The sequence below is a fragment of the Dipodomys merriami genome, unplaced genomic scaffold (assembly GCF_024711535.1).
Source record: "Dipodomys merriami isolate MVZ:Mamm:240054 unplaced genomic scaffold, mDipMer1.0.p SCAF_8, whole genome shotgun sequence".
Lineage (NCBI taxonomy): Eukaryota > Metazoa > Chordata > Mammalia > Rodentia > Heteromyidae > Dipodomys > Dipodomys merriami.
The window spans coordinates 31987466-32011795 of NW_027206401.1; the positions used below are offsets into that span (position 1 = coordinate 31987466).

Consider the following 24330-nt stretch of genomic DNA (forward strand, 5'->3'; position numbering starts at 1 on the left):
TTCATTGTTTATACATGGCATTCAGCACCATATGTCCTCTGGATGTTTGAGTTCAGTTCATGGCTCTCTGAGCCATAACAGCCATATAATAATCAGGAACTCAGATTATAGTCTCCATGACAGTGAACCCATGTGACATTACTAGAGAGTTGCTTGATCGGCTGGTCCTTAATAGAAGGTTCCCACACAGATGTCATCTGAGAGCTTGTCCTGGATCTTCCCAGTCAGAATCTGTAGGTGGGGATGGGTTCTGTGCTCAGTTAGCTCTTCTCCACTGATTCTTTGGACAGCTGGGAAGTAGTTGTTTGGGAATCACTGCAGACAGAAGTATCTTGTTTCAGCTTCCTTGGTGATGGCAGCTAAGTGCTGCTTTTGGTGATCCTGCTCAGCTCCTGCTCATACCATTGTGCCCAGCCCTATTTAGAGCCCTCTGCTCTTCTGGCCCTACACTGAAAGCAGTGTGTCTTCCATGGATCATCTATCCTTTAAGCCAGTCTTAAAGGGCACAGGTTGTGAGTTGCTTTGGAGCTTGCCGAAGATAAGGATATGGGTTTAAAAAAATAATTATAGATGCATGGGAAATTGCAAAAAATAGCATCAAGCTGTCCTATGTACTCCTCACCTAGTTTCTCTATTGCTTGTATCTTACACAACTGTACCAAAACCAGGCAGCTTACCTGGGTACAAGTGTGCACAGGATGCCCCTTTATAATGTAAAGATTTGTGTAATCAGCACACCATGAATACAGATGTTTTCCTTCACGCTAGTAATTCTCAACCACTCTTCCTCACCATCTTTAATCCTACTCACCTGGCATGTGCTTCAGTTTTTACTTTGACCTCTTTATTGCTACATACAACACTTTTTAGTAGCATGTATTAGTTATACAAGTGGAGATTCACTGTGACATTTCCACACATGTATACAATGTATTCTGATCAACCACACCCTGTCACACTCCCTATCAATCAAAGCCATTTCAACCGGTTTCATTGTTCAATTTTTTTATATGGAAACAACTTCAAACATAGTCATGTTCATTCATTTCCGCTCATCAGAGGCTCTCCCCTCTCACACTGGCACCCCACTCCCCCAACAGCGTGGTTTTTTTTTTTTTGCTTTCTTGTCATTTTCTTCTTTTTAATGTGCATTAATTGCACTGAGGAGGTTTCACTATGGTATTTCATATGTGTATTTTATTTTGCTCAGAATAACTCACCCTCCGGCTATCTCTACCCTCTCAACTCCCTCCTGATCAGCAGTTTTGTTGAGGCTCTTTATGCCATCTTTATACATAGTTGCAATGTATTTAGAAGTCATTCATCCTCCATCTTTCTTTTCCTCTCTTTCCCTAAACACTGCCATAGTTAGAATCATGTATATAAATATAAATATACACATACATATGTGTCTATGTATATATGTCAAACATAAACAGAGCAGAGCCAACTCCTCTTCTTATATTCAGAGTTCTAGGCAATATAATAATTTAGGATTTTTTTTTTGAGACAAGGATCTCACTATGTAGGCCAGGCTAGCCTTAATCTTATAGTCCTTCTGATTTAACTTCTTGTATGCTGGACTTACCATCACACCCAGCTGAACTCTGTCTCTTCTATGCAGCTTCTAGACCCTCTTTCTAGGCCTTTGGCCAGGCCTTAAGTCATATTGGGGACATCTGAAATAAGAGGGAGTGGGGCTAGTCACCAAGACTCATCAATTAATGAAGCAATCAAATCAAACCGATGCTTTGCAGGGATCATGGTTAAAGAATGTTACTAGCATTGGTCACATTTAACAAGCAGAGGAACAGTTCAAGCAGTTCTTACTGTTGATGAATCTATGGGAATGGCCTTAAGCATTTTGTCTGATACTGTGAAAGAATTGAGATATTTGCAAGTTTGTAAGAAACTAAGTCCATATCACTTTATCTAACTATGTAACAATGTAATAATATAAAGGTAACATTCAGCTTATCTTCTTAAGGATAAAAGTCCATGGTCCCTTTGTGGTAACTTTCCACTTTCAGAGAACAGAATTTTTCCCCCCACAAACCAACATTTACTTTTACCATGTGTCATGAAGTTTGTTTCCTTAAAAATAAACGATGGTCATGATCCAAGACAGTTAGTAGGCTATCTATATTCAAATGGGTTAAAATTAGGTGTATATCACATTTGAAAGTGCAATGCTACTTATTAGTTTTTTAAATTTAAACACATATTTGCTTATGTATTTGTAGATTTTTTCATAAATCTTAATGGTGTCATCAAGACATTTTTATCATATACAATGTACTTTGATCATATTCACCCTTCCATTACTGGGCTATAGATATTTTAGTGAAAAAGTCTATAGGGACATTGGTTCTTATGCACATAATTTAGAAGGGTAAACAGCAATACGTCTGTTAAAACTGTATGTTTAACCATGTAGTTTGAAGAAACATTGTGATAAGGCATTTAAAACCTTATCCCAAAAACAAATGTAAAAAAAAATACATCAGAAGAGTGACAATATAAACAGAAAGGATTAAGATTTTTCTTAGTCTAGAAATAGGGAAAATAAATACATGTTAATAATGTATATAAAATGTCAATTATTTGAGAAACTTGCCCTGATCTCTGACATGGCAAAGTTAAGTTCATGTGCTATTGTTACAGTAGGTCATGCAAATAAGCAAGATTTGTATCAAATATGGGTACTTTGATGCACATGTGTAATCCCAGCATTTGGGAAGCATGTTCAAGTCCAGCCTCAGCTACACAGAAAATTCTAGGAGTCTAGATTATTTGGGGAGCCTCTGTTTCAAAAAGCAAATCAAAACAAGGGGCTGGGAAGGTGGCTCAGTGGTAGTGTGCTTGGCTTGCATGCATGAGGCCCTGGGTTTGATTCCTCAGCACTACATTAGCAGAAAGAGCCGGAAGTGGCACTGTGGCTCAAGTGGTAGAACGCTAGCCTTAAGCTGAAGAGCTAAGGCACAGTGCGCAGGCCCAGAGTTCAGAACCCATGGCTGACAAAAAAAAAAAAAAAAAAAAAATTAGCCTCCACTGCCAACAGTGCCCACTGTCAATGTTTGGATTGTCTAGCAACCTCAGGATTGTAGACTACAAGTTTTTATATTTTCTGTACATTTTTAAGCTAAACATTTATTTTAGAATCACCTTTCCTGTAGTGGTCAAATCACTTAACCTTTTTTTTTTTAATTTTTGTTTTGATTTATAAATAGAAATAACTAAGCTATTCTCACTCTGATCCTTTCAGCAAATTTTATAAAATCAATAGCAACATAATCATTTACTATAGGGTTTCATTTGTATTAGGAAAATAATGTCTAATCTTATAGTGGTGTGTGTGCCAGTACTGAAGCTTCAACTCAGGGACTTGCAGTCTCACTTGGCTTTTCTCCTCAAGACTGGCTCCCTACCGCTTGAGCCACACCTGTACTTCTGGCTTTTGGCTGGCTAATTGGAGATAAGTCTCTTTTAGATTTGTCTGCCTGGCCTGATTTTGAACAGTGCTCTTCAGATCTCAGCCTCTTGAATAGTAGGATTATAGGCATGATTCACCGTGGCTCGGTTTAACTTGTAGTATACTGAAGACTGAGACAGCCAGTAAAGGTTTCCCTTCAAAAACATTTCCTTCAAAACTAGTCCACCGACAAGCAGAATGCCACCATTTCAACTCACAAGCCTGTTATCCTGTTACATAAATTTCACTACCACTATAGGAACTTCCAATCTACTAATCTAATTTGAAGGAATCTTTAATACTTTCAGTCAGTTTTAATTACATTTTTAATGTTGAAAATATAAAATAGATTTAGTTCAGTTTTATACTTGGTTGCAATCTTTTTTTTTCAGTGACGAGGACTGAACCCCAAGTACACTTTAGGCAAGCATTCTACCGCTGAGCTACACTTTCTATAGAAGGATAAATACGTATTATTGAGGTGGCATTATAAATGCAGGTTCTTCCCTCCTACCCATATCCCATTCTAAGTAATTTCCCTGTTCCAAACCCAAGAAGGGGCAGAATTGAGGGAACTATTTGTAGTTGCCTTTTGTGGTTCTTACCTACTGCTATTTTTAGTAAGAGTGGACAACTGACTTTTACTCTTCCCCCTTCTATAGTGGCCCCCCCCCCCCTCACCCAATCCAATACTGAGGATTGAACTCAGGGCTTTAAATTCTTGTGGTTTGCTTGTTTGACTGGTGCTCTTATCACTTGATTCACATCCTCAGCACAGCCTTTTTTGATTATTTGGGAGACAGAGTTTTATAAACTTTTCTGCCCAAGCAGGCCTTGAACCCAGGATCCTCTTGATCCAAACCTCTTGAGTACCTAAGGTTATATAGACTGAGTAAGTAGCATCTGGCTACTCATTTTTTTATAAAGTCAATTTAAGTAGCTACTATGAGTCAGATATGTGTGGTGCAAAGAATAATTTGGAGAGTGTCCCTATTTTTGCAGTGAAAAAGACAATTGGAATATAATGGGCTATGTAGTTCATTACAGGCAAGTGAAGGGTGCAGAAGAGCACATCAAGAGCACCTGGGGTCCAGGAGTGGAAATGAGGGCTGTTTGGGATTTTAAGGATGGCTTTCTAGAGGCAGTGACATCTTCACTGAGAGACCTGCAGGGAGAAGTAGGAGTTGGTCAGGTGCCAGAAAGAGTGGTTGAGGCAGGTGAAATGACATAATCAAGATCCTGATGCAAAAGAAAATCTATGTAGTTGGAATTAAAAGTTCAAAGAGCTCTTGTGCAGATTTCCTGAGATGGGCTAAGGACAGAGGTAAGTAGTGGGCAGGTCCAGGTCCAGGAATCATGGGCAATGCAATAGTTAGCTGTGGGTGTTAGAGCTGGCCTGATACAATGTCGTCGCAAGCCAGACCATATGCCAGGAATTCCTCCTAAGTTCTAGATTCCCTTTTGTGCACACACACTTAGTTTCCCATCTCTGAATGTAAAATTTACTTACATATTCTTTTCTAAAATTTTTTATTTATTTATTTATGTTAGGTTTTTAAAAAGAGGTAGGCCGAGTAAGAACAGCAGCACACACGAGGTATTCAGGTAAGGGGTAGGTTTATTCAGTAGACCTGCTGGGACCAGGCAAGGTTGGCACTCCACGCGCTGGCAAAAGGCCTGGGAAAGAGAGAGCTGGAAAAGAAAAAAAGAGAGAGCTGGGGAAAAGAGCTGAGAGAGAGCTAGAAAAGAGAAAAATAACTAGAAAAGAGAAGAGCTAGAGAAGAGCTAGAAAAGAGCAGAGAGAGCAAAGAGAGAGCAGAGAGAGAAGGGAGCTGGGAAAGAAAAGAGCTGAGAGCTAGAAAAACAGAGAGCTACTTACATATTCTTAATAATGAATCCCTTTTAATATCAGCTAGGTTAAGAGGATTTCCATTCTTTGCCATCTAGTAAGAGAGCCAAACTTTTGATTCCTAAATGTCCACTGGATACTAGTGACATTACACTGAATTGAAAGAAGGCAGTCTCCTGTTTGGAGAGCTGTTCTGTTTAGGGGAAGGGGTTTATGGAAAGCAATTGTTTTTTTTCTGTTTAAAAATTTAGAGGAAGTTTATATGACTAACAGATTCACAAGAGCATGCACTGTGACTTGCTGCTTTCAAGAGAAGTAATAGATAAGAAAGTGGCTCCAACAATTAATCAATCAATCAATAATGTTAATTGCAGGCAAAGTATCTAAGAGGAAATAAGCTGAGTGAGGGCTGACCATACAAACATAACCTTCTAGGACAAATGGTTCTTTTACCATTAAAGGACTCTTGAAATGTCAGGAATTTTTGGTTGTCCCAAGGAGGGGGCTTCTGGCTACAAATGGGTAAAGACCAGGGTTGCCACTAAACAGCGCAAAAAGTACTAAATGGAAGAGTTAGCTGGCTTAAAAATCTCAATAGAGCCAAGTCTGACAAATATGGTAATAAACAGAACACTGCTCCTTTGAAAACTGAAAAGTTTCCTTGTGGACTGGTGAGAATGGCTTAGGATCTCTTTCTTGATCTAGTTCTAGAGATTATGAGGTAGGATAAATAAATGAGGCAATAGGGAAAGGAATACTTACTTTTATAAGTATTTTAAAGGGCCAGACTCGTACATTGAAAACAAACCAGGAAGTAAAAACAAAGCCGTTAAGCTCTACTCCCTTCACCTTCCAGGGTTAGGTGTTAAATTACAGGGACATAAATAAAGAGTATGCATCTGCCTTCTTTGCAATGTTAAGAAGCTGCAAACAATGGATACAGAGAGAAATTTACAGGGTCTCTCTGGCAAAAAGGAGTCCTAAAACTCACATCTATGGGCCAAGTGTTTTGGGTTAAGTCTAGATCACTTACCTCCATAAAGGTTTTCTCCCCTTAAGCCAAAAAATAACGCCTTTCTGCTGCCCTTTTTTGGTGGTTTGTTTAGGGCCCAGCAACATAGACCTCACAAAAGCCATTAAATCCGTGTCATTTTATTAGGATAAATGTGTCATCAAATTTTCATGACAAAATAGCGGAAACAGATGGCCACAAACGACTTTAAAGTCTGATTTTTACCACTCGGCAGAAGCCGGCGAATATTTCGTGAGCGTGAGCATCAGAGGGCGCTCACTTACACCGAAAGCCAGAGCAGAAGCCTTACCAAGCACTGAAAAATCCAACTCTGAAACCAGGTTGCAGTCCAGGGTCGGCTTCCTCGCCCGTGTGTGTGTGTGTGTGTGTCTGTCTGTCTGTCTGTGTCTGTGTGGGCGTCGGGCCGCTTTTGACTCTGACTTCAGTAGTGGAGTTGGAACGCCGTCCGCTGCCGTTGACTGAAAACGAAATTCGGGAGGGTCAGGCTGGTAACGTGGACGGGGCGGCTCAGATTGTGGGGGCAGGAGGCTGCTTTCGGGGCCGGACGAGCAGGAACTCCTCATTACCCCGGGAGTGACCCACACTAGAGTTGCTTCCAACACAACCAATGGCCTCCGAATCGATCAAGGGTCCCGCGCGGGGCCGACGGAGCACGGTGCGAAACACAGACCAAACTTTACTCGTGGCCCTGGGAGCAACTTCCGCCTGACCCACGCAGGTCCCCCAGGTCACGTGAGGCCGTGGAAGGAGAGCTGGGTGTGCCGGGAGCTCGGCGGACGTCGCTTGCCACGTCATGTGGGACGTACCAGTCAAACCGGAGTGAGGGGCTTCCCCATCCCAAGCGTGAGAACACCTCAGCTGCACCGCGCGTAAGTACTGTGAGATCAGTGACGACACTCTATAGCGAATGGAGCCCTTCTTGCTGTACAGTCACCGTGAGGTTTCCTCTGGCCGTCACGCTTACCCCCCCCCGGAGGATTCCAATTGGTCTCTCCCTATCCCCGCCCCTTCTGCGCCGCGCCCCGCCCCCTTGCCGCGGCCGGGAACCCGTCACGTGACCTTTACGCGCTCCCGCAGGGGAGCGGAGTCTTGGCAGTGGCGCCGCGGGGGACGGTGGGGCCGACGGAAGAACCGTCGGAGCTGTTGTGCGCCGCATCTTTGTCCGGGACGCCAGTGCGGAGGACACGATGTCGGGGCTCGCTCGCCTGCTCTTCTGGGCCGCCACCTGCCTGGCTGCGTTCTGCGCGCTCTCTGTGGAGGCGAACTCCACCGTGACTCCCAACGTGACTGAACCCGCGACTCCAGCGCCCACCAAGCCTGTCACCACCCCGGTGCCGACTCCCTCGCAGCCCACCACCGCCCCAGCACCAGGTGGGCGCCGGCCCAACGGGCTTCCTGCGCTCGCCCGCTCCGACGAGTCGCACTTTTGGCGGGGGGGGGCCCTGGGGGGACCGGGACGGGTGGGGACTCCGGCAACATGGCGGCCCGCCCCGAGACCGGCGGCGTGCGGGCGCGGTGGCCAGGCGGGCGCCGAGCGGCCGGCGGGAGGCGGGGGCCGCGCCGCGCGCTCTTCCGACCCCGGGGCGGTGCACGCCGTGTGCAGTTTCCAAGCCCCCGGTCCCTCCCGGCCTCGCCGCGGGGCTGGGGAGCGGGGACGTGGCTCCCTGCCGCGGTGGCAGCCGTGGTTCAGTGCTCGGGCGAGGCGCCTCCGAAGTCGGCGGGGACGGAGAACTTTAGTGTGTGTGTGGGGGGGCGGGTGGCCCGTGCACCCCAGCCCCTCCCGCCGGGCGCTCCTCCGGAAGTTAGCCCCGGAGAAACAGAAACTTAACCTACGTGAGCAGCGTTCGGGGCTCTGGAACGGGGCCTAAGAAATTAAGTCGCCGGAAATGTCACCGCGTCGCTTTGGCCGACAGGTATAAGCAAGGTTGGAGCGTGCGGCTGCCGAAAGGTACGCGTTGTGAGCGAAAGGAAGACAGCGTGTCCTTGGCGTGTGTTTGCTGCTTACCACAGATTAGCCTTTGGTACTCGAGGCGAACCTGGAGGATGGATGGGGAAAACCTAGGAAGTAGACGGAGAAACCCCCGGACGATAGGTTTAGTGGTTGTGGAGTTGGAGTGGAACCCAGAGCTGTCGGTGTTCTAGCAACCCACTCAAGGAACATCTTAAACTCTTGCTGTTGAGTATGGTCAGTTGAGGCGTGTACGGTACACACGCAGGTACAGCTGAAATTGACGTTCGTGACTACAGAAAAGAGAGGGAAGGTAATTTGAGATAACTAGGTGAACTATTACTAGACGAGGACGTTTTGAAGCTGCTCATTGCGGTCTGTCACCCTTCGTTTTAGTATTTTTAATATAAAATTCGATGAAATACGTGACGAACTTAATACATCCAGCAAGAAGTTAGGGTAAAATTTTAAGTACGGAAAGTAAGTTGTTACAGTATAATACTGGCAGTTTCTAACCGCACTGCTTAGAATGACAGAGCAGATTATTTTTGTCTTCCCCTTATTTAGCAGTTTCCCCTCAATTACAGAGTGTGGTTGTTTTGTGTCTTTAACAGAAGCTTGGAAATACGAAGTTCATTGCTTTTGTGTAATTGAAGTGCAGGTAGAAGAGATAATTTTTCTTTTCTGGAAATCATAGATAAGATGCCCTAGAAAAGGTTGTAAGTTCAGTTTACCATAAAAAACTTTTCACTGGTCTACAATCGTGTTCAGGCTTTAAATATGATTTTTAAGTAGTGGGCATAAATTCTGAAGAACTTCTATTTTGTGAATATATATGTTTTCAATAAAGTGTTGAATGCTACTGTAGAACTAATTTTTTAGGCAAGAGGAAAGCAAATGAGACTGTACATGCATCTAGTTTCTAGATTCTGTAAGTTGATTTCTTTGTGCAGACATTCAGTTGTAATTGACTTCAAGTTATTTCTGGACCATTTGACTTAGAAAACAACTGGTAAACTTCTTCCTAGCTTCAAATAATGTATAGATGAGTGTTGTGCTTTTAAAGGTCGTTTCTAGTTGTAGAGAACCCTGTGAAGGGTGAATCATTAAGGCGAAGTATTAGTGAATCTTGAGTCTTTGGGAAATTGTTTTTAGTCCTCCAGCATCAGAGTTTCAATCTAACCTGTAATCTTCATTCCTGTTTAAAAAAAAAATTCCTTCCCTTTGCACATAAATTCCTGCTGGGCACCAGAAGCTCAATGCTTGTGATCTTAGCTAACAGGAGGCTGAGATCTGAGGATATTGGTTAGAAGCCAGCTGGCTCAAGAAAGTCTGAGATTTTTACCTTCAATTAACCACCAAAAAGCCAGAAATGGATCTGGGGCCCAAATGGTAGAGCACTAGACATTAGCTTAATAAGTTCAGGAACAGTGCCCAGGCTCTTGAGTTCAAGAATCCGTACAAAAATTTCAAAAACGCTGTGTTTCTGGGAACAGTAATTTCCCTTATATGTAGTGTTGATCTCATAATCTTTTTGTGTGTGTGTGTGTGTGTGTGTGTGTGTGTGTGTGTGTGTGTGTGTGTGTGTGTGTGTGTGTGTGTGTGTGTGTGTGTGTGTGTGTGTGTGTGTGTGTGTATCTCAGCCTCTGAGTAGCTAGAATTACAGGTATGAGTGTGTGTGTGTGTGTGTGTGTGTGTGTGTGTGTGTGTGTGTGTGTATCTCAGCCTCTGAGTAGCTAGAATTACAGGTATGAGTACCTGGCTAGTATTTTTCATTTTTAAGGACACTTTAAAATGCCTCAGGAGTATGAGTGTGGTGTGTATGGTGAGTATCTTTCAAATGTGTTCTGAAAAAAGATTGTTTTATAGGTATCTTAGGGTACTGAGCATCTATCAGGGCTCTCTGTTTTTGTACTAATAGCATCTATATATTTGTTGTTGATTAATATATTGAATATCCAGATTACTGTTTTATAAATCTTTCCAAATTCTTTTGTCTATATGCCAAAATTATAAGTATAAAATAGCAATTACTGTAATAAAAGTGTTTTGTGAGGGAAAAGTACTGATGAGCCCACTAACTCAACTTGTTTCTCAAATTTATTATTTGGTTTCATATAATTGGTATTTCTTTAAAAGTTTTTACCATTTCTCTGAATTTTTCTGCTACTGTATCATTTAACGTTCAAAATATAACGAGAATAAGTGCAAATGAGATACTAATTCATCATCTTCATTTGTTTCCTCCTAGAAACCTGTGAAAGCCACAACAGCTGTGTTTCCTGTATTAATGGTAGCATTGCTAATACTACCTGCTTTTGGATAAACTGCCAAAAATTAGGTAAGAGATTATAAATTGTTATACTGCTCTAATTTTGAAAATACAAAAACACATTCCTTATAACTTCTTAGAAACCTATTCATTCTTAAACATTTTGAAAATTTCCTTAGAGCCTTTAGGCTGGTTACATTGTTTATTTTGTAAATCCAGTACTTTAAAATGCCAATTGCTTAAACATCCCTTCCCCCCATTTTAGATTTCTTAGACTTGATAATTTAGAGAGATTTTAAGTCTTAGTAAAGTTTAAGGTGCAGTAAAATGTTAGAATTATCTGTGAAGTAGTTGCAGTTTTCTTGTTTTGTTAAGTCTTAAAGTAGTTAACTTCGAACATTTGAAGGATAAAGAGATAGGTGGAAGTGCATTGAAATGTAAGATTTTTATTAGTCATAGGATTATAGCATAAACCATTCTGTTCTCAGTGTACAGTGGTTGCATTTTTCCTTATCAGCAAAACAGTCTTGCTTAATATAGAAAAATTCACATGTTAAATTGCCTTATTCAGTAAAAATTAAATATTTTTAAAAATTACATGAAGCTCAGAACCTCTTTAAAATTAGGATGTTAACTTGGGTTAACTCAATTTTTCATTATATAATAGTCACTTTGTTAGGCCATAAAATAGAATTTAAAGGTGTTCTCTCCCATGCATAGTGATATATACCAGATGAATTTTGGAGATTTTTGAGTTTTCAATTTTAAGACTTGCTGCTAGGGATATGACTCAGTTAGTAGAGCCATAAGCTATAAACCCTGAGTTTATACTCCACTACTTGATGAGGGGGAGACTTTCTCCAAGTCTGCCTGTCTAAGAAAGCTATTTTACAAGGTATAGACATCGAGATCAGGGAAATCTGGAGCATAGTTTCTACTACTGCCATGGTTACTCTTTACTAAGTTGTTTTTTGGGGATCCGGTGGTGGAGCCTGAACTCTGGGCCTGGGTGCTGTTCCCTCAGCTCTTCAGCTCAAGGCTAGCACTCTACCACTCGAGCCACAGCGCCACTTCCGGCTTTTTTCTTTTTGCTTTTGTGGTGCTGAGGAGTCGAACTTGGCCTCAGGCATGCAAGGTAAGAGTTCTACCACTGAGCTACCTTCCCAGCCCCACTAAGTTTTTTTTTATTAAAGGTCTTGAGGGGGTGGAGGTATGGCTTAATTGAGCACTAGACAGTGAGCTAAAGTTTCAGGTGCTGAGTTGGTATCTCAGTCCTAGACCAAAGGAAAAAAAAAAGATTAGAACCACTTGTGCTACCCTTTTTTTTTTTTTTTTTTTTTGTAGATTTCTGGATGGCTCTCAAATTATAATTCTGAATATTTCAGATTTTCAGTCTATTTATGGGGGTTTTTGTTGTTGTTTTGTTTTTATCTTTTTAGCTAGTCCTGTGGCTTGAACTCTGGGCCTGGGCACTGTCCCTGGGCTTTTGGGTTCAAGGCTAGATCCTTACCATTTGAGCCATAGCTTCACTTCTGGCATTTTTGTGTTTAATTGGAGGTAAGAGTGTCATACGTTTCTACCCAGGCTGGCTTTGAGCCACAGTCCTAGGATCTCAGCCTCCTAAGTAGCTACGATTAAAGCTATGAGCTATTTATGTGATTTTAGAAGGATAAAATTTGGAGGATCTGTGTAATACCTCTCAAACTGTAGGCAAAACATAACAGTATTTAAACAATAGTATTTGTTGGTCTTTGGACTTCTAAAGTATTTATTGGGGCTTGATTTTTTTATTTACAGATGTTTTGGAGCTTATTAAAACAAAGAGACCACCACTACTACCACCAAAAAAACCAAAAAAGTAATTGGTGCTGCTTATCTTTTTGTTTTCCTATGATAGGTAGAACCTACTGTTCAAATACTTCAGAAGTTATTAATTGTACTGTGGCAAATAGCACTGACTCTTGTTCTGGTAAGTTTAAAGCATTGTTATAATTTCTAACCTTGTTAAGAATTTGGATATGAATAGAATATTCATATTGCTAAAAGGATAGTTTGAAACTTGGTTTAGTGATTCACCTATCCTGTGAAGAAATTCTGTAAGTGTAGATACTTTAAGTCTCCTACTTAAAACAAAAAAACTGCAGTTTAAACTGGTCTTTATTTGTGTTTTCCTGGTCTAGACAAATGTATGTTCTGTGTATGTTCTGTGTTACAGTACTAGTGATGGTCACATTTGAATATCCAGCATAATTGAAAATAGAGTAAAAGGCTTTTGTGGGGTGTGTCCATAAACTTTGAAGATTAACCTTTGCCTAATTTAACTTTGGTTGGGCTTTCCTCATTCCAGTGTAAACTTTGTAACTAGGAATTTTCTCCTACTTTCTCTCCCCTGATCCTTTCCAAGTTATAAAGTTTATTTCTAACATAGTATCTTGTGAGTATCACTGTTGGATTGGTTCACCCTTTGTCCTTTGTCTCAGCATTTTGTTATCCCCTTCCCTTCCCTAAATCAGATAAACATATATGTAAGACACCGGGTACCAAAATAAAAAACAGGGGATAAACCAAAGCGGGGAAAATGAAGGGAAAAAGAAATGACTACACATAGTACATTAGACAAAAAGAATTTTCTTTAATATTAAATCAGTATTGTCCTGTGTAGAATGTATAATATGGGTAAGTGGTACATTTACAAACATTCAAAATATGCATTTTAATATATATTAGAAAACTAAAAATTATCAGACTTGAGTTCATGAAGTTACTTGGAAACCAGATTGCAATATTGAGGTCTTGCACATTCTAGGCAAGAACTTTATCACTTGAGCTTATGCCTCACCCAAAACATTTTTAAAATATTGATTCAAAGAAAAATAAATAATGCTGTTTATTTCCTGCTATACTCATTAGAAATAGGTTTAGCTATAAAGGAAACAATGTCCAGTTATGATGGCTTCCACAGTGGACAACTTCATGTAAAAGAAGTCTGATCTGTAGCAAAACTAGATGGCTACATGACCATCTACAACCTAGGCTCCTTTTAGGTTTTCGTTTACCTTCCCAGAATGACCCTGATCATAATTGTCTAAGAAGGATGTTTATACATGTTCCAACATTCAAATTGGTTTTTCTTGCATGCAAGAAGGGAAAATAAAGAGTCCCTATCGTCTTTAAGGTTGCTTTATAGAAAGTACACCTGGCTACTTTGCTGCAAGGGAAGCTAAAAATTTGTTTCCTATGGAAAGGTAAATATCACTGTAAACCGGTGGCTCTATTTCTAAGGAAAGAGATAATTCTATTCAGTAGGGGCAACTGTCTTTTCCAAAGGATAGTATTTATGTTGTAAAAATTGTGAAAGTAGTGTTCATGTTTGTAGATTGGGAATTCGTGTTGTAGTTTGTGATATTTTAGACTCATTAGTGTATATCTTTTATTAATAGTGCCTACTGTTACTCCAGTACCAACCAGTTCTACAGGTAAGTTCACTGACTCTTCTACTGTTCTTCAGGATTTTTAAGCCTTCTTGTTGAATAATTTCTTGAAAGATTTAAAAGACCTTAGTTAAGTATACCAAAATATTTTCAGCAATTAGCTTCTGTTCTTTTTCTGTGTGTATACCTAAGTAAGTACATTTCATTTTTGTGAAACTAGATGATACAGTAATGCACTTTTATATTTCTTCTTTTACTATAAGATGGTAGCAGTGCCCAGGTACTGGTGACTCACTGGTAACTGGTGACTGAGATCTGAGGATCATAATTTAAAGCCAACCTGTCAAAGTCTGTGAGACTCTTACTTCAATTAACCACCAAAAAGCCAGAAATGGAGCTGTGGGTCAAGTGGTAATGTGCCAGTCTTGAGCAAAAAATCCCTGGGACAGTGCCTAGACTCTGAGTTCAAGCCCCAGGACTGGCACAAAAAAATAAGAAAAGAGGAGCTGGGAAGGTGGTCCAGTGGTAGAGTGCTTGCCTTGCATGCCTGAGGCCCTGGGTTTGATTCCTCAGCACCACATAAGCAGAAAAGGCTGGAAGTGGTGCTGTGGCTCAAGTGGTAGAGCGCTAGCCTTGAGCTGAAGAGCTGAGGAACAGCACCCAGGCCAGAGTTCAGGCACCATGACTGGCAAAATAAATAAATAAATAAATAAGGATAGATGGTAGCACTATGCTGCCTATTGTGGTATTGGTTGGACAGTTAGCTCATTCATCTCACAAGTGATACCTTAGAGGTATTTGTTAGCTTTGGGTGATTGAGAGACTTTTGGGGTCATTATTTAAGGTTCAACATTGATTACTGATCATTTTCATTTTCATCAACAATTAGAAAATTTTCCACCACCCCCTGAATCTACTAATTCAGTAGGAAATGTAGGTACTTAAATTTTACAAATACTAAATGCATCTCTTATTGGACAAGTACTAGACTAGATGTTGAGGATATAGGGAAGAAGTAAGCCAGCATTTCATTTCTATAGGAATGATGAAATCAGTGAGTACAATGTTTGGTGGAATTTGTAGGAAAGTGTGTTGGATGGTACAGGATATGTAATGACAACTTGGTGCTGTTGACTGAAATGATTCTGGTAAAATGTGAGAAGAGCTTCTCAGATGGAGCAGGCTGGTCAGCACATGAGGAGTGAGGTTAAGTGTCCTGTACAAAGGGAGAGAGCTGACAGTTACAGGTCAAAAGCATGACTGGGAGGCATCTATTTGTATACCCTGCTGATAGATGTTATCCTGAAAGATTTTAAACATGTAGGTTATATGATCAGACGTGATTTTGGGACACCTATTGGGGTTCTAAACTCAGGATTTTGGTATGCAAGCACTCTACCACTTAAGTCAAGGCCTCAACCCTTTTGTTGTCAGTTACTTTTCAAAGAGGATCTTACATTTTTTACCCAGGGCCGGTGTTCTTACCTCCACATCCTGTGTAGCTGACATGAAGATGTGAACTTATATTTAGAGAATGCATCTCTATTGATCTATTTTTTCTTTTCATGAACATATAAAATAAATACCTCACAGCTTAGGACATTCTCTAGTATGTTTCTTACAAAATTTTGTCATTCCATTTTTGATAATTACACTATCCTTGGGAAGGGCTATTTGAATTAAAACCACTGCATACCTTTCTACATGAAACGAAATTCTCTGCATTGTTTCCTTAACAGTTCTTAATTTCTTGTTTTGTTTTAAGCAGAATCAATGTCATATGAACAGAGATTTGTTTTCAACTAGGAAGTGCTTATCAGTTAATAGATGTATTTTCTGCAGTCAAGTCTTGGCCTTTCATTTAGCAGAACTTGATGTCCTGAGAAATCCTCAGTGACAGCCACACGTTTGTTGTGTTTTGGTTTTTTTAGTTACACTGAAGATAATTGACAAACAACAAAATCCCTGAAGGAATAATGAGCCTTAAAATGATCATGCCTTCTGAGCCAGGTACCAGTGGCTTCTACCTGTAATCCTAGCTGATCAGGAGGCTGAGATCTGAGAATTGTGTTTTGAAGCCAGTCCAGGCATGAAAGTCTGTGAGGCTCTTATAAAAAGTAGTATAGTGTTTATAACACTAGTACAAGCAAGATGGGAAAGCTACACACATGTATGAATTAGTATTGTTAGCAATCATCTTTAAGTTTTTCTTGGGTCTGTCCTAATAGAAGTCTGGCCAGTGGAAACAGAGGAGTGGTTCAAGTGGTAGACCTGTAAGCAACAAAGCTCAAGGTCCCAAGTTCAAGCTCCAGTACTGTCACACAAAAAATTGTCCAGAGCTTTCATTAAGCTCCTGTTGACTGTTTTTAATTGACATATACTAGTAGATATTTGTGGAATATAATGCGGTATTTCAAGACATGTACACAATGAGATTTCTGGGGCTGGGAAGGTGGCTCAGTGGTAGAGCGCTTGCCTTGCATGCCTGAGGCCCTGGGTTCGATTCCTCAGCACCACATAAGCAAAAAGAAAAAAGCCGGAAGTGGTGCTGTGGCTCAAGTGGTAGAGTGCTAGCCATGAGCTGAAGAGCTGAGGGACAGACAGTGCCCAGGTCCAGAGTTCAGGCCCCACGACCGGACCCAAAAAACAACAACAACAACAACAAAAAAACCACAATGAGATTTCTGCCTCCTGTGTCAAACAATAGAATGTTGGTACCAAGAAGAGTTGAGATATTTATAAGCCTTTTCTTCTAAGGAAACTCCAAAATGCCATACATTCTAGTTACATACTTTATACCAAAATGAACATATGTTGCCAGATTCTCTTCGTCAGTTCCTTTCTTCTGAAATAGTGCAAAGACTGGATAGCAGCTTACATTTTTCATAGAATAGCACCATGGAATGAATTTTTAAACTCAGAATCTTTCCCCCAAGAAGAGAGTTACCTACCATAGTAATCAAATCCTGATGGTGAAGCTGCAGGCCTCAACTCTGACTAACCTAATTATGTCTTAGGCATGGTAAGGAATTCCTAGCCAGCTAGTGATATGTAGCCCCTTACCATCCTACTTTTCAAGGAAAAAACAAAAAACTAATGCTCTCGCAAATGTATCCAGAGGTCTTTCCTTCCTATTACTAGTATGAGATGAAGCATGTTCATTCATTTCCATGTTTTTGGCATTATACAACATAGATGAAAAGATTTATCATCTACCCCTTTGTGAAAATTTTGCTAATCCTGAAGTGAATGGGCAAATCTTGGTGTCTATGTAATATTAAATAAGTTGTTTTTTCTTTCTTAACACCATCAGTTTTAATAGTTTTTTTTTTTTTTTTTTTTTTGGTCCGGTCGTGGGGCCTGAACTATGGGCCTGGGCCTGGGTGCTTCCCTCAGCTCTTCATTCAGCTCAAGGCTAGCGCTCTTCCACTTGAGCCACAGCGCCATTTCCTGCTTTTTTCTTTTTTGCTTATGTGGTGCTGGGGAATTGAACCCAGGGCCTCAGGCATGCAAGGCAAGCGCTCTACCACTGAGCCACCTTCCCAGCCCCAGTAACAATATATTTTTTTAAAGTAGATATTAGCTAACTGGTAAGTTAGAGACTTAAGGTTTTTAAATACATTTTGTTTTCATTTCAGCTAAAACCACAACTCTGCCTTCCCCTTCAGCTTCTACGACAGTTGTCACATCAGGTAATTGAAGTTTTTTAAACTAGTAGTGATGTAGAATGTTTGCACATGGTTGCTTTTACTATTTCAAACACTGAAACTCATTTTTTAGAAGACCAAAATAATAACAAGCTGTTAAAGCAGTAATGGTAGTTCTACTGAGAATCTTAATTTTTTTTAGTGTATAAACATATTTGAGCTGACACTTTACAGTTAAGAAATGTTTTCCTAAGACCTTTTTGTAAGTGCAACTTACATATAAAATTGATTTGAAACTATCAATTACTTTGGGGGCCTGGTTATATGCTATATATAGTATAGCCATCACAATTTGAGTGATGATAATAGTATCGTTTGTACTCAGAGAAGCCTAAAAGGCCAAGATGTGTACTTTTAAAAAAAAAAAAATCTGTTCCTTCAAATGTTTTGATGCTGAGGAGTCTTTTCCTATGTATTGTGATTCTTATGTCTGTATTCTTGTTCTACCTACCTTTTTAGTTCCAGTAAAGCTATTTAATTGTCTCAAAAGGGACTACAAAGTTGTTGTGATTGAATTTTAGGTGGGTTTCATTTGCTTTTTTGGTGTTAGGAAATTGAACTCAGCACTTCACTCATATTAGGCAAGCACTCTACTTTTGAGCAACACCCCTAGGTGTAATAAATTTTGAAGTTGATCAGCTATACAACCACCAGAACCATTATTTGTTTAATATTTTACTTTAGAAAATGGAAGTTGGGGGCTGGGAAGATGGCTCAGACTATTTAAGATGTTTTGAATTGAGTTCTTTTGCTTGTAGAAATAACCAATTTTGAATTCTTTTTTTTTTTTTTTTTTTTTTTTTTTGTTGGTCGTGGGGCTTGAACTCTGGGCCTGAACTCAGCTGTTCCTCAGCTCTTCAGCTCAAGGCTAGCACTCTACCACTTGAGCTACAGTGTCACTTCCGGTTTTCTGGTGGTTTATTGGAGATAAGAGGTTTACAGACTTTTCTGCCTGGGCTGGCTTTGAACCTTGATCCTCAGATCTCATCCTCCTGAGTAACTAGGATTACAGGTGTGAGCCACCAGCGCCCGGCTTGAATTTTTAAGGATGCTTTTGTAACTTGAAAAATTAGAACTGAGTTTTTATTTACTTTATGTTAAGATATAGTAAAACACAAATGTCATGAATTTTTATCACAGATAACATAGGAATTAGCCAAAAGTTGTCTTAGAAAATTATTATATATTTGAAAGTTCTTTATAAATTCCTGTGTCACAATTTATATACCAGAAAAAAATCCTTTTTATTTTCATGTTGAAGCATTATAGTAACATTGACCACTTTACATCTCTGAATGAGATGAATAGAATTATAAGGGTTATCTTCGGCAACTAGAGTCATAAGAGGAAATACTTTATAACATGGAAAAACAGATGTTCAGGTGTGTTTTGATACTGTGGTAGAGTATCATGAGAGTTAACTAAGAATTGTTATTTCTTTCATCATATTAGGTGCAACTAATACCACTTTGACTCCGACCTCACAACCTACTCGGAAGTCTACCTTTGACGCAGCCAGTTTCATTGGAGGAATTGTTCTTGTCTTGGGTGTGCAGGCTGTAATTTTCTTTCTCTATAAATTCTGCAAATCTAAAGAACGAAATTACCACACTCTGTAAGCAGACCCAGTAAATTAATGAGAACTGGCAATTCATTTGTGTAACTCACTGAAACCAAAATAATTACTTTTCAAGAAAGTCTCATATGGAAGATGTTTTTCCGGGATCTTTAAATTTCCAAAGGATGCATATAGGATATTTTGAAGCATCATCTTTGAAGAAAAATCAGTTAAACCTTTTTGCTGAACAGGAATATTTAAAATATTCTGCATGAATCCTTGTGGCTGTGGTCTTTTTATTTTCATAGCTGCTGCTGTGGGATTATGTTTCTTCTCTTTACATGCCAAATGTCACTTTTTTAAGTGATGGAAAATGTCCTGTGCAGACAGCCTCTTCACTCTTGACAGTTTAAATTTAGTCACCTTAAAGCCTGAAAAGTTAATTTTTTAAAAAAGTCCAACTCAAGATGTAATTTAGTGGCCAGAATTGAAAAGGGTGTGCCAAATGAGCATCAGTGTAGGTGGGTTTTTGGCTATCATTTCAAAAGCATAATAAATTTATTAATAGTATTAAACTGTATCCTTAGAGTAAAATTTTGTGCTTTGTAAGTTATTTTTAGAAACAAGATGCCACACAGGGAATTACATTCCAGATTTAAAGAAATGAATGGAAAGGTTACAAACCATTATTGTGTATTGTCCATGCTGCAGAGCACCTTATTATCATTGAGAAAATAAAGAACAGTGAGTGCCTTAAAAGACAGACTAAAAGGTGGGCTGTAATGGAAAATTATGTACGGTTTGTTCTTCAACATTTAAGGAAGGTCAAGATCGTCCTGAGGATGTAACTATTGATGTGAGCAGTAATAAACCTGCTTTTAGATATCATGCTATTAATATTTAATCCAAAACATAACTACTTTTTTTTTTTCAGAGCTGAGAAATTTAAGCTAAGGAATTTATAAATAAGCTGAAAGCCTTCTATTGAACCTCCCAGGTTTTATTTTAGGGCTGCATAAAGAATACAGAGAAAATTGGTTATCTTTCCTTTGTACTCAAAAAGTATCCTACTACTATTGTACTTTGAAAGAATTTCTTCCAAGCTTTCTTGGAAAGTAACTTCTTTCCTGAGGCAAGGAAATAGGTTTTAGAACCATTTACTAGCTTTTTAAATGTGACAATCGTTTTAAGTTTTCAGATAGCAAATATGAAACCCTAAAAATCTTAAGTTTTTTTTTTATCATATTACTAGAGATCTTTTTAATGATGATTGCCCTGGATGAAGAGAATGGTTTTTTTCCCTTCCTTTCTTTGATTAATCATGCATATTTTTTGTTTCTATAAGTTTTGAAAGCCTTTCAAAGTGTGGATTGTTTGTGTTTTAGTTTTAGAAGGCTGATTCTCCCTTTGCCTTTGACAACATTGGATAAATTCAGAGACTTAGTTGGAAATGGGCTTTTGCTTTTCTAGGTCATTAAAGTTGTTTTAGTTTAGTTAGCCTGGAGTAAATTTAGCAGTTGGTTTTCAGTATTTTATAATTGAAAATTACAAATGGCTTTGGTTCATTTCATAAACTGAAACTTGTTTTTAGGTTGATTGTATTAAAGATTCTTAAAATTAAGAGTTACTGTTGCTTTGTCACTTGCTGGTGCAGCTAAAGTTTGTTTTACTTGCACATTTGTACATACACCTAATTTTTCAAGTGCCTTAATTGTTTAAATCTCTGACTTCAAAGGGTTTTGGGGAATGGTAGGTTTACCTCACAGTTTTGTGTTGTCATTAGTAATATTCTAGGTACCTCACAACTTACAATGGTGCCAGGGCTGTTAGTTTTTAGTAAGTGCTATAAGATTCATTTGAGAATATATAGAATTTCCGTTCTTCACAAGGTGGCAGGCATTAGCTACAATAGTATAATTGTCATTTATGTGGGTATAAATTCCTTGCCACACATTGTCAACACATGTAGCAAATTTTGTCAAAATATAACTTGTTTGAAGATTCTGTACCTTTAAGCACTGTGCTAACAGTAGGAAAGTTAGATTTTGCAAGTCTACAGATGAGCTCTTGCAACAGAACTCAGCCTTTTCGTGCCCCTTTCCCCCCTTACTTTAGCAGTGTAGTATCTTGAGCCATTAACATTTTTTGGATTTTTTTAATCCAGAAGGTATATAAAAATGTTTTCAGATTTTTCATCTGATTTGTTCATGCAAATGTAGTTCTATCAAATACCTTATTTTGTCTTACAGATACTTGTTGCACAGATACTGCTGTACTTAGAAATTTCTATTTTAGTTCATTAAAAGCTGAAAACCAATCTGTATCATGTACCAAACTGACTTAAAATAAATCTACCTGTTTATTGAATACTTGCTCTCTTTATTGGATAAAATGTGTTGCATTTTTACTGCCCTATCAGTCCATGGGGATAAATGTTCTGTTTTTATTGCTCCTCTAGATCAATCAATAATAACTTAAGAATTAATCTATGGCGAGCAGAGGCTTATAAATGACAGAGGATGAGAGTGGCACGCTTGCATAAGTCAAGAGGTACCATTCATTGACCATTTTGTGGTCAAATTATATTTTGTATTAAATTAAAGGTTACTCAAGGGCTGGGGATCTGGATCAAATGGTAGAATGCCTGCCTAGCAAGCTCGAGGCTCTAGGTTCAAGCCCCAGTTCTATAGGAAAAAGCAAAAAGTACTTCTTTGTAAGCCATATTATTTGTAAGGCTATGGCTTATAATTTGACTTAGAAATCACAAACTTGGTTTCATATAAGCCTTTCATATGGTCAAGTTTGATAATTACATAAGACAGTGCTGCTGGTTGCGTGTATCATGTCTGTACTCCTTTCTATTTCCTCATGAGACAGATGGGATCACAGTTCTAGGTAATCCCTGGTTAAAAATTCTGGGAGAGGGAGTGGTGGGGGGGGATGGAATTCTGAATGACTTGTTAAAATTTAACTTAAATTTGTTTTTATCTGATTCATAAAAATGTAAAATATTAATGGGGTAAAATTACTTCTAATGCATTGTATAATGTTTAAATTAGATTAAATATATAACTTCTCAAAAACAAAAAATTCTGGACATCCAGTGTCAACAGAATAAACTAGGTGGTGGCACCTGTCCTCTCGCCTACAGTGTGAAGTATAAATAGAATCACAATCTAGGCTCCCCTGGGCTAAAAAAGAGACCCTATCCCAGCAGAACAGAGAGCTAGTAGTGTGGCTTATCAAATGCCTAGCAAAAGTGAATACCTGAGTTCAACTGCCTAGTACCAACAACTTGATGCCAAGCTTAAAAACTCCATAAAACATAGTGCTATTGTTCTTTTGGTAAGAGGGGCAAAATGTTTTGTAGATGAGAAATGTTACATCTTTTTAGTTGCATAGTTACCATTTCATTTGTTCTTTTCATGTAGATGGCTCTAAGTACTTGTATTTTCCTTGGCTGTCCATCCAATAGCACTTTTCATTCAATATTTAATTAGATTTGTTACTTGTTGGTACAATAGTTTTTGCATCTGCGTTTTCTAATTTATATTTTGCTTAAGATACAAGAACCAATATGTTATTTATACATGGTTTGTTTAAATAATCTTTGCTTTTGAAAGATTTCAGTTCTGAATTCAATGTTGACATATTTTGCTTTCAGTAAAAAAAATATGCTTTGTTGGTTTGTTGTCTCCTTATCTGCATTGTGTTCTGTGACAATCCTGTTTTTATCTTCTGTTCTATATACTTCTGGTTTTCCTCTGTTTTTTAAAGTGTTTTTCTCTTTGGAACTGGTTTTGAGAAAACTGATTATGATGTGCTATGGAGTATATTTTCTTGTTTCTCATGTTTGGGGATTATTGAGCTACTTGGATCTTTAGCTTTCATATTTGGAAAATTCTAGACATTATCTACAATGCTTTTTTCTTTTTTGTTCTCACTCCTTTTGCCCTATTAAGGATTATACAGACAGCTGGGCGCTGGTGGCTAATGCTTGTAATCCTTGCTACTCAAGAGACTGAGATCTGAGGATTGTATTTCAAAGCCAGCCCAGGCAGGAAAGTCTGTGAGACCCTTATTTCCAATTAACAACCAGAAAACCGGAAGTGGTACTGTGGCTCAAGTGGTAGAGCACTAGCCTTGAGCTGAAGAGCCTGAGGGACAGCGCCCAGGCCCAGAGTTCAAGCCTCACGACTGACCAAAAAAAAAAAAAAAAAAAATTACACAGCGCCTACTAGAAGTTGATCCAGTCTACTAAGATTCTTTTAAAAAATCTTTCTGTTTCACACTGGACCAATCCTGTTACTGTCTTTAATACTGTCTCATTATGTTAGGACTAATTTACTATTAATGTAAAATAGTTTTTTTCCCCAATTTCAGTTCTTCATTTTATCTTTTGCGTTTCTATAGTCATTCTATAGGTTTATTTAGTGTTAGAGTAATAATTTTTAATATCCATATCTAGTAATGCTATCAAATAAATTGGTTTCCTATTGATTTACTTTTCTGCCTAATTTGGGTTTTATTTTCTTGTTTCCTTGTGTGCTTGATAAACTTTTGTTGGGTGCCAGATATAAATTCTACTTTGTTGAGTACTGGGTATTTTTTATTCCTGTACCTTAATCATTGTGCTGAGACAAAGTTAAGTTACTTGAAGACAATTTGATCCTTCTGGATCTTTGAAGCTTCTTGAAGCAAGAACAGAACATTTGTTCTTCCGCTGATTGTTCCCTAGCACTGAGGCAAGACCCTTCTGAGTATTCAGTGTCCCCTAGATTATGAACAGGCTCTGATCCCGGCTTTATGTGAGCACCAGGTACTGAACCTTTTCCTTGATAGCTTCCTTATGTGTGGGATTAGTACTAGTCTCTGCCCTGTACCAACATTGTTTCCATTTTAGCTGTGTTCCTTGCTTCACAAATCTTGTCACTGTTACATCAAGTATTTTGTAACTAAACTGAGAATTTAACATCTACTCTTGAATATATAATTAAAGTGAAGAAAATGTGAATGGTTAGAATGTACAAATAAATACATATTAAGAAAATGGAGAGGAA

General features: G+C 39.0%; 1 protein-coding gene across 1 annotated transcript; it reads left to right on the plus strand.

The window, feature by feature from the left end:
* Positions 1-7431: 7431 nt before the first annotated feature.
* Positions 7432-22166, plus strand: Cd164 (CD164 molecule). Its single transcript, XM_070010882.1, has 6 exons — positions 7432-7725; positions 10554-10643; positions 12472-12543; positions 14015-14050; positions 17644-17697; positions 19165-22166. The coding sequence occupies exons 1-6, from the start codon at positions 7542-7544 to the stop codon at positions 19329-19331; spliced, it is 603 nt and encodes a 200-aa protein (XP_069866983.1). The 5' UTR covers positions 7432-7541; the 3' UTR covers positions 19332-22166.
* The last annotated feature ends 2164 nt before the right edge of the window (positions 22167-24330 follow it).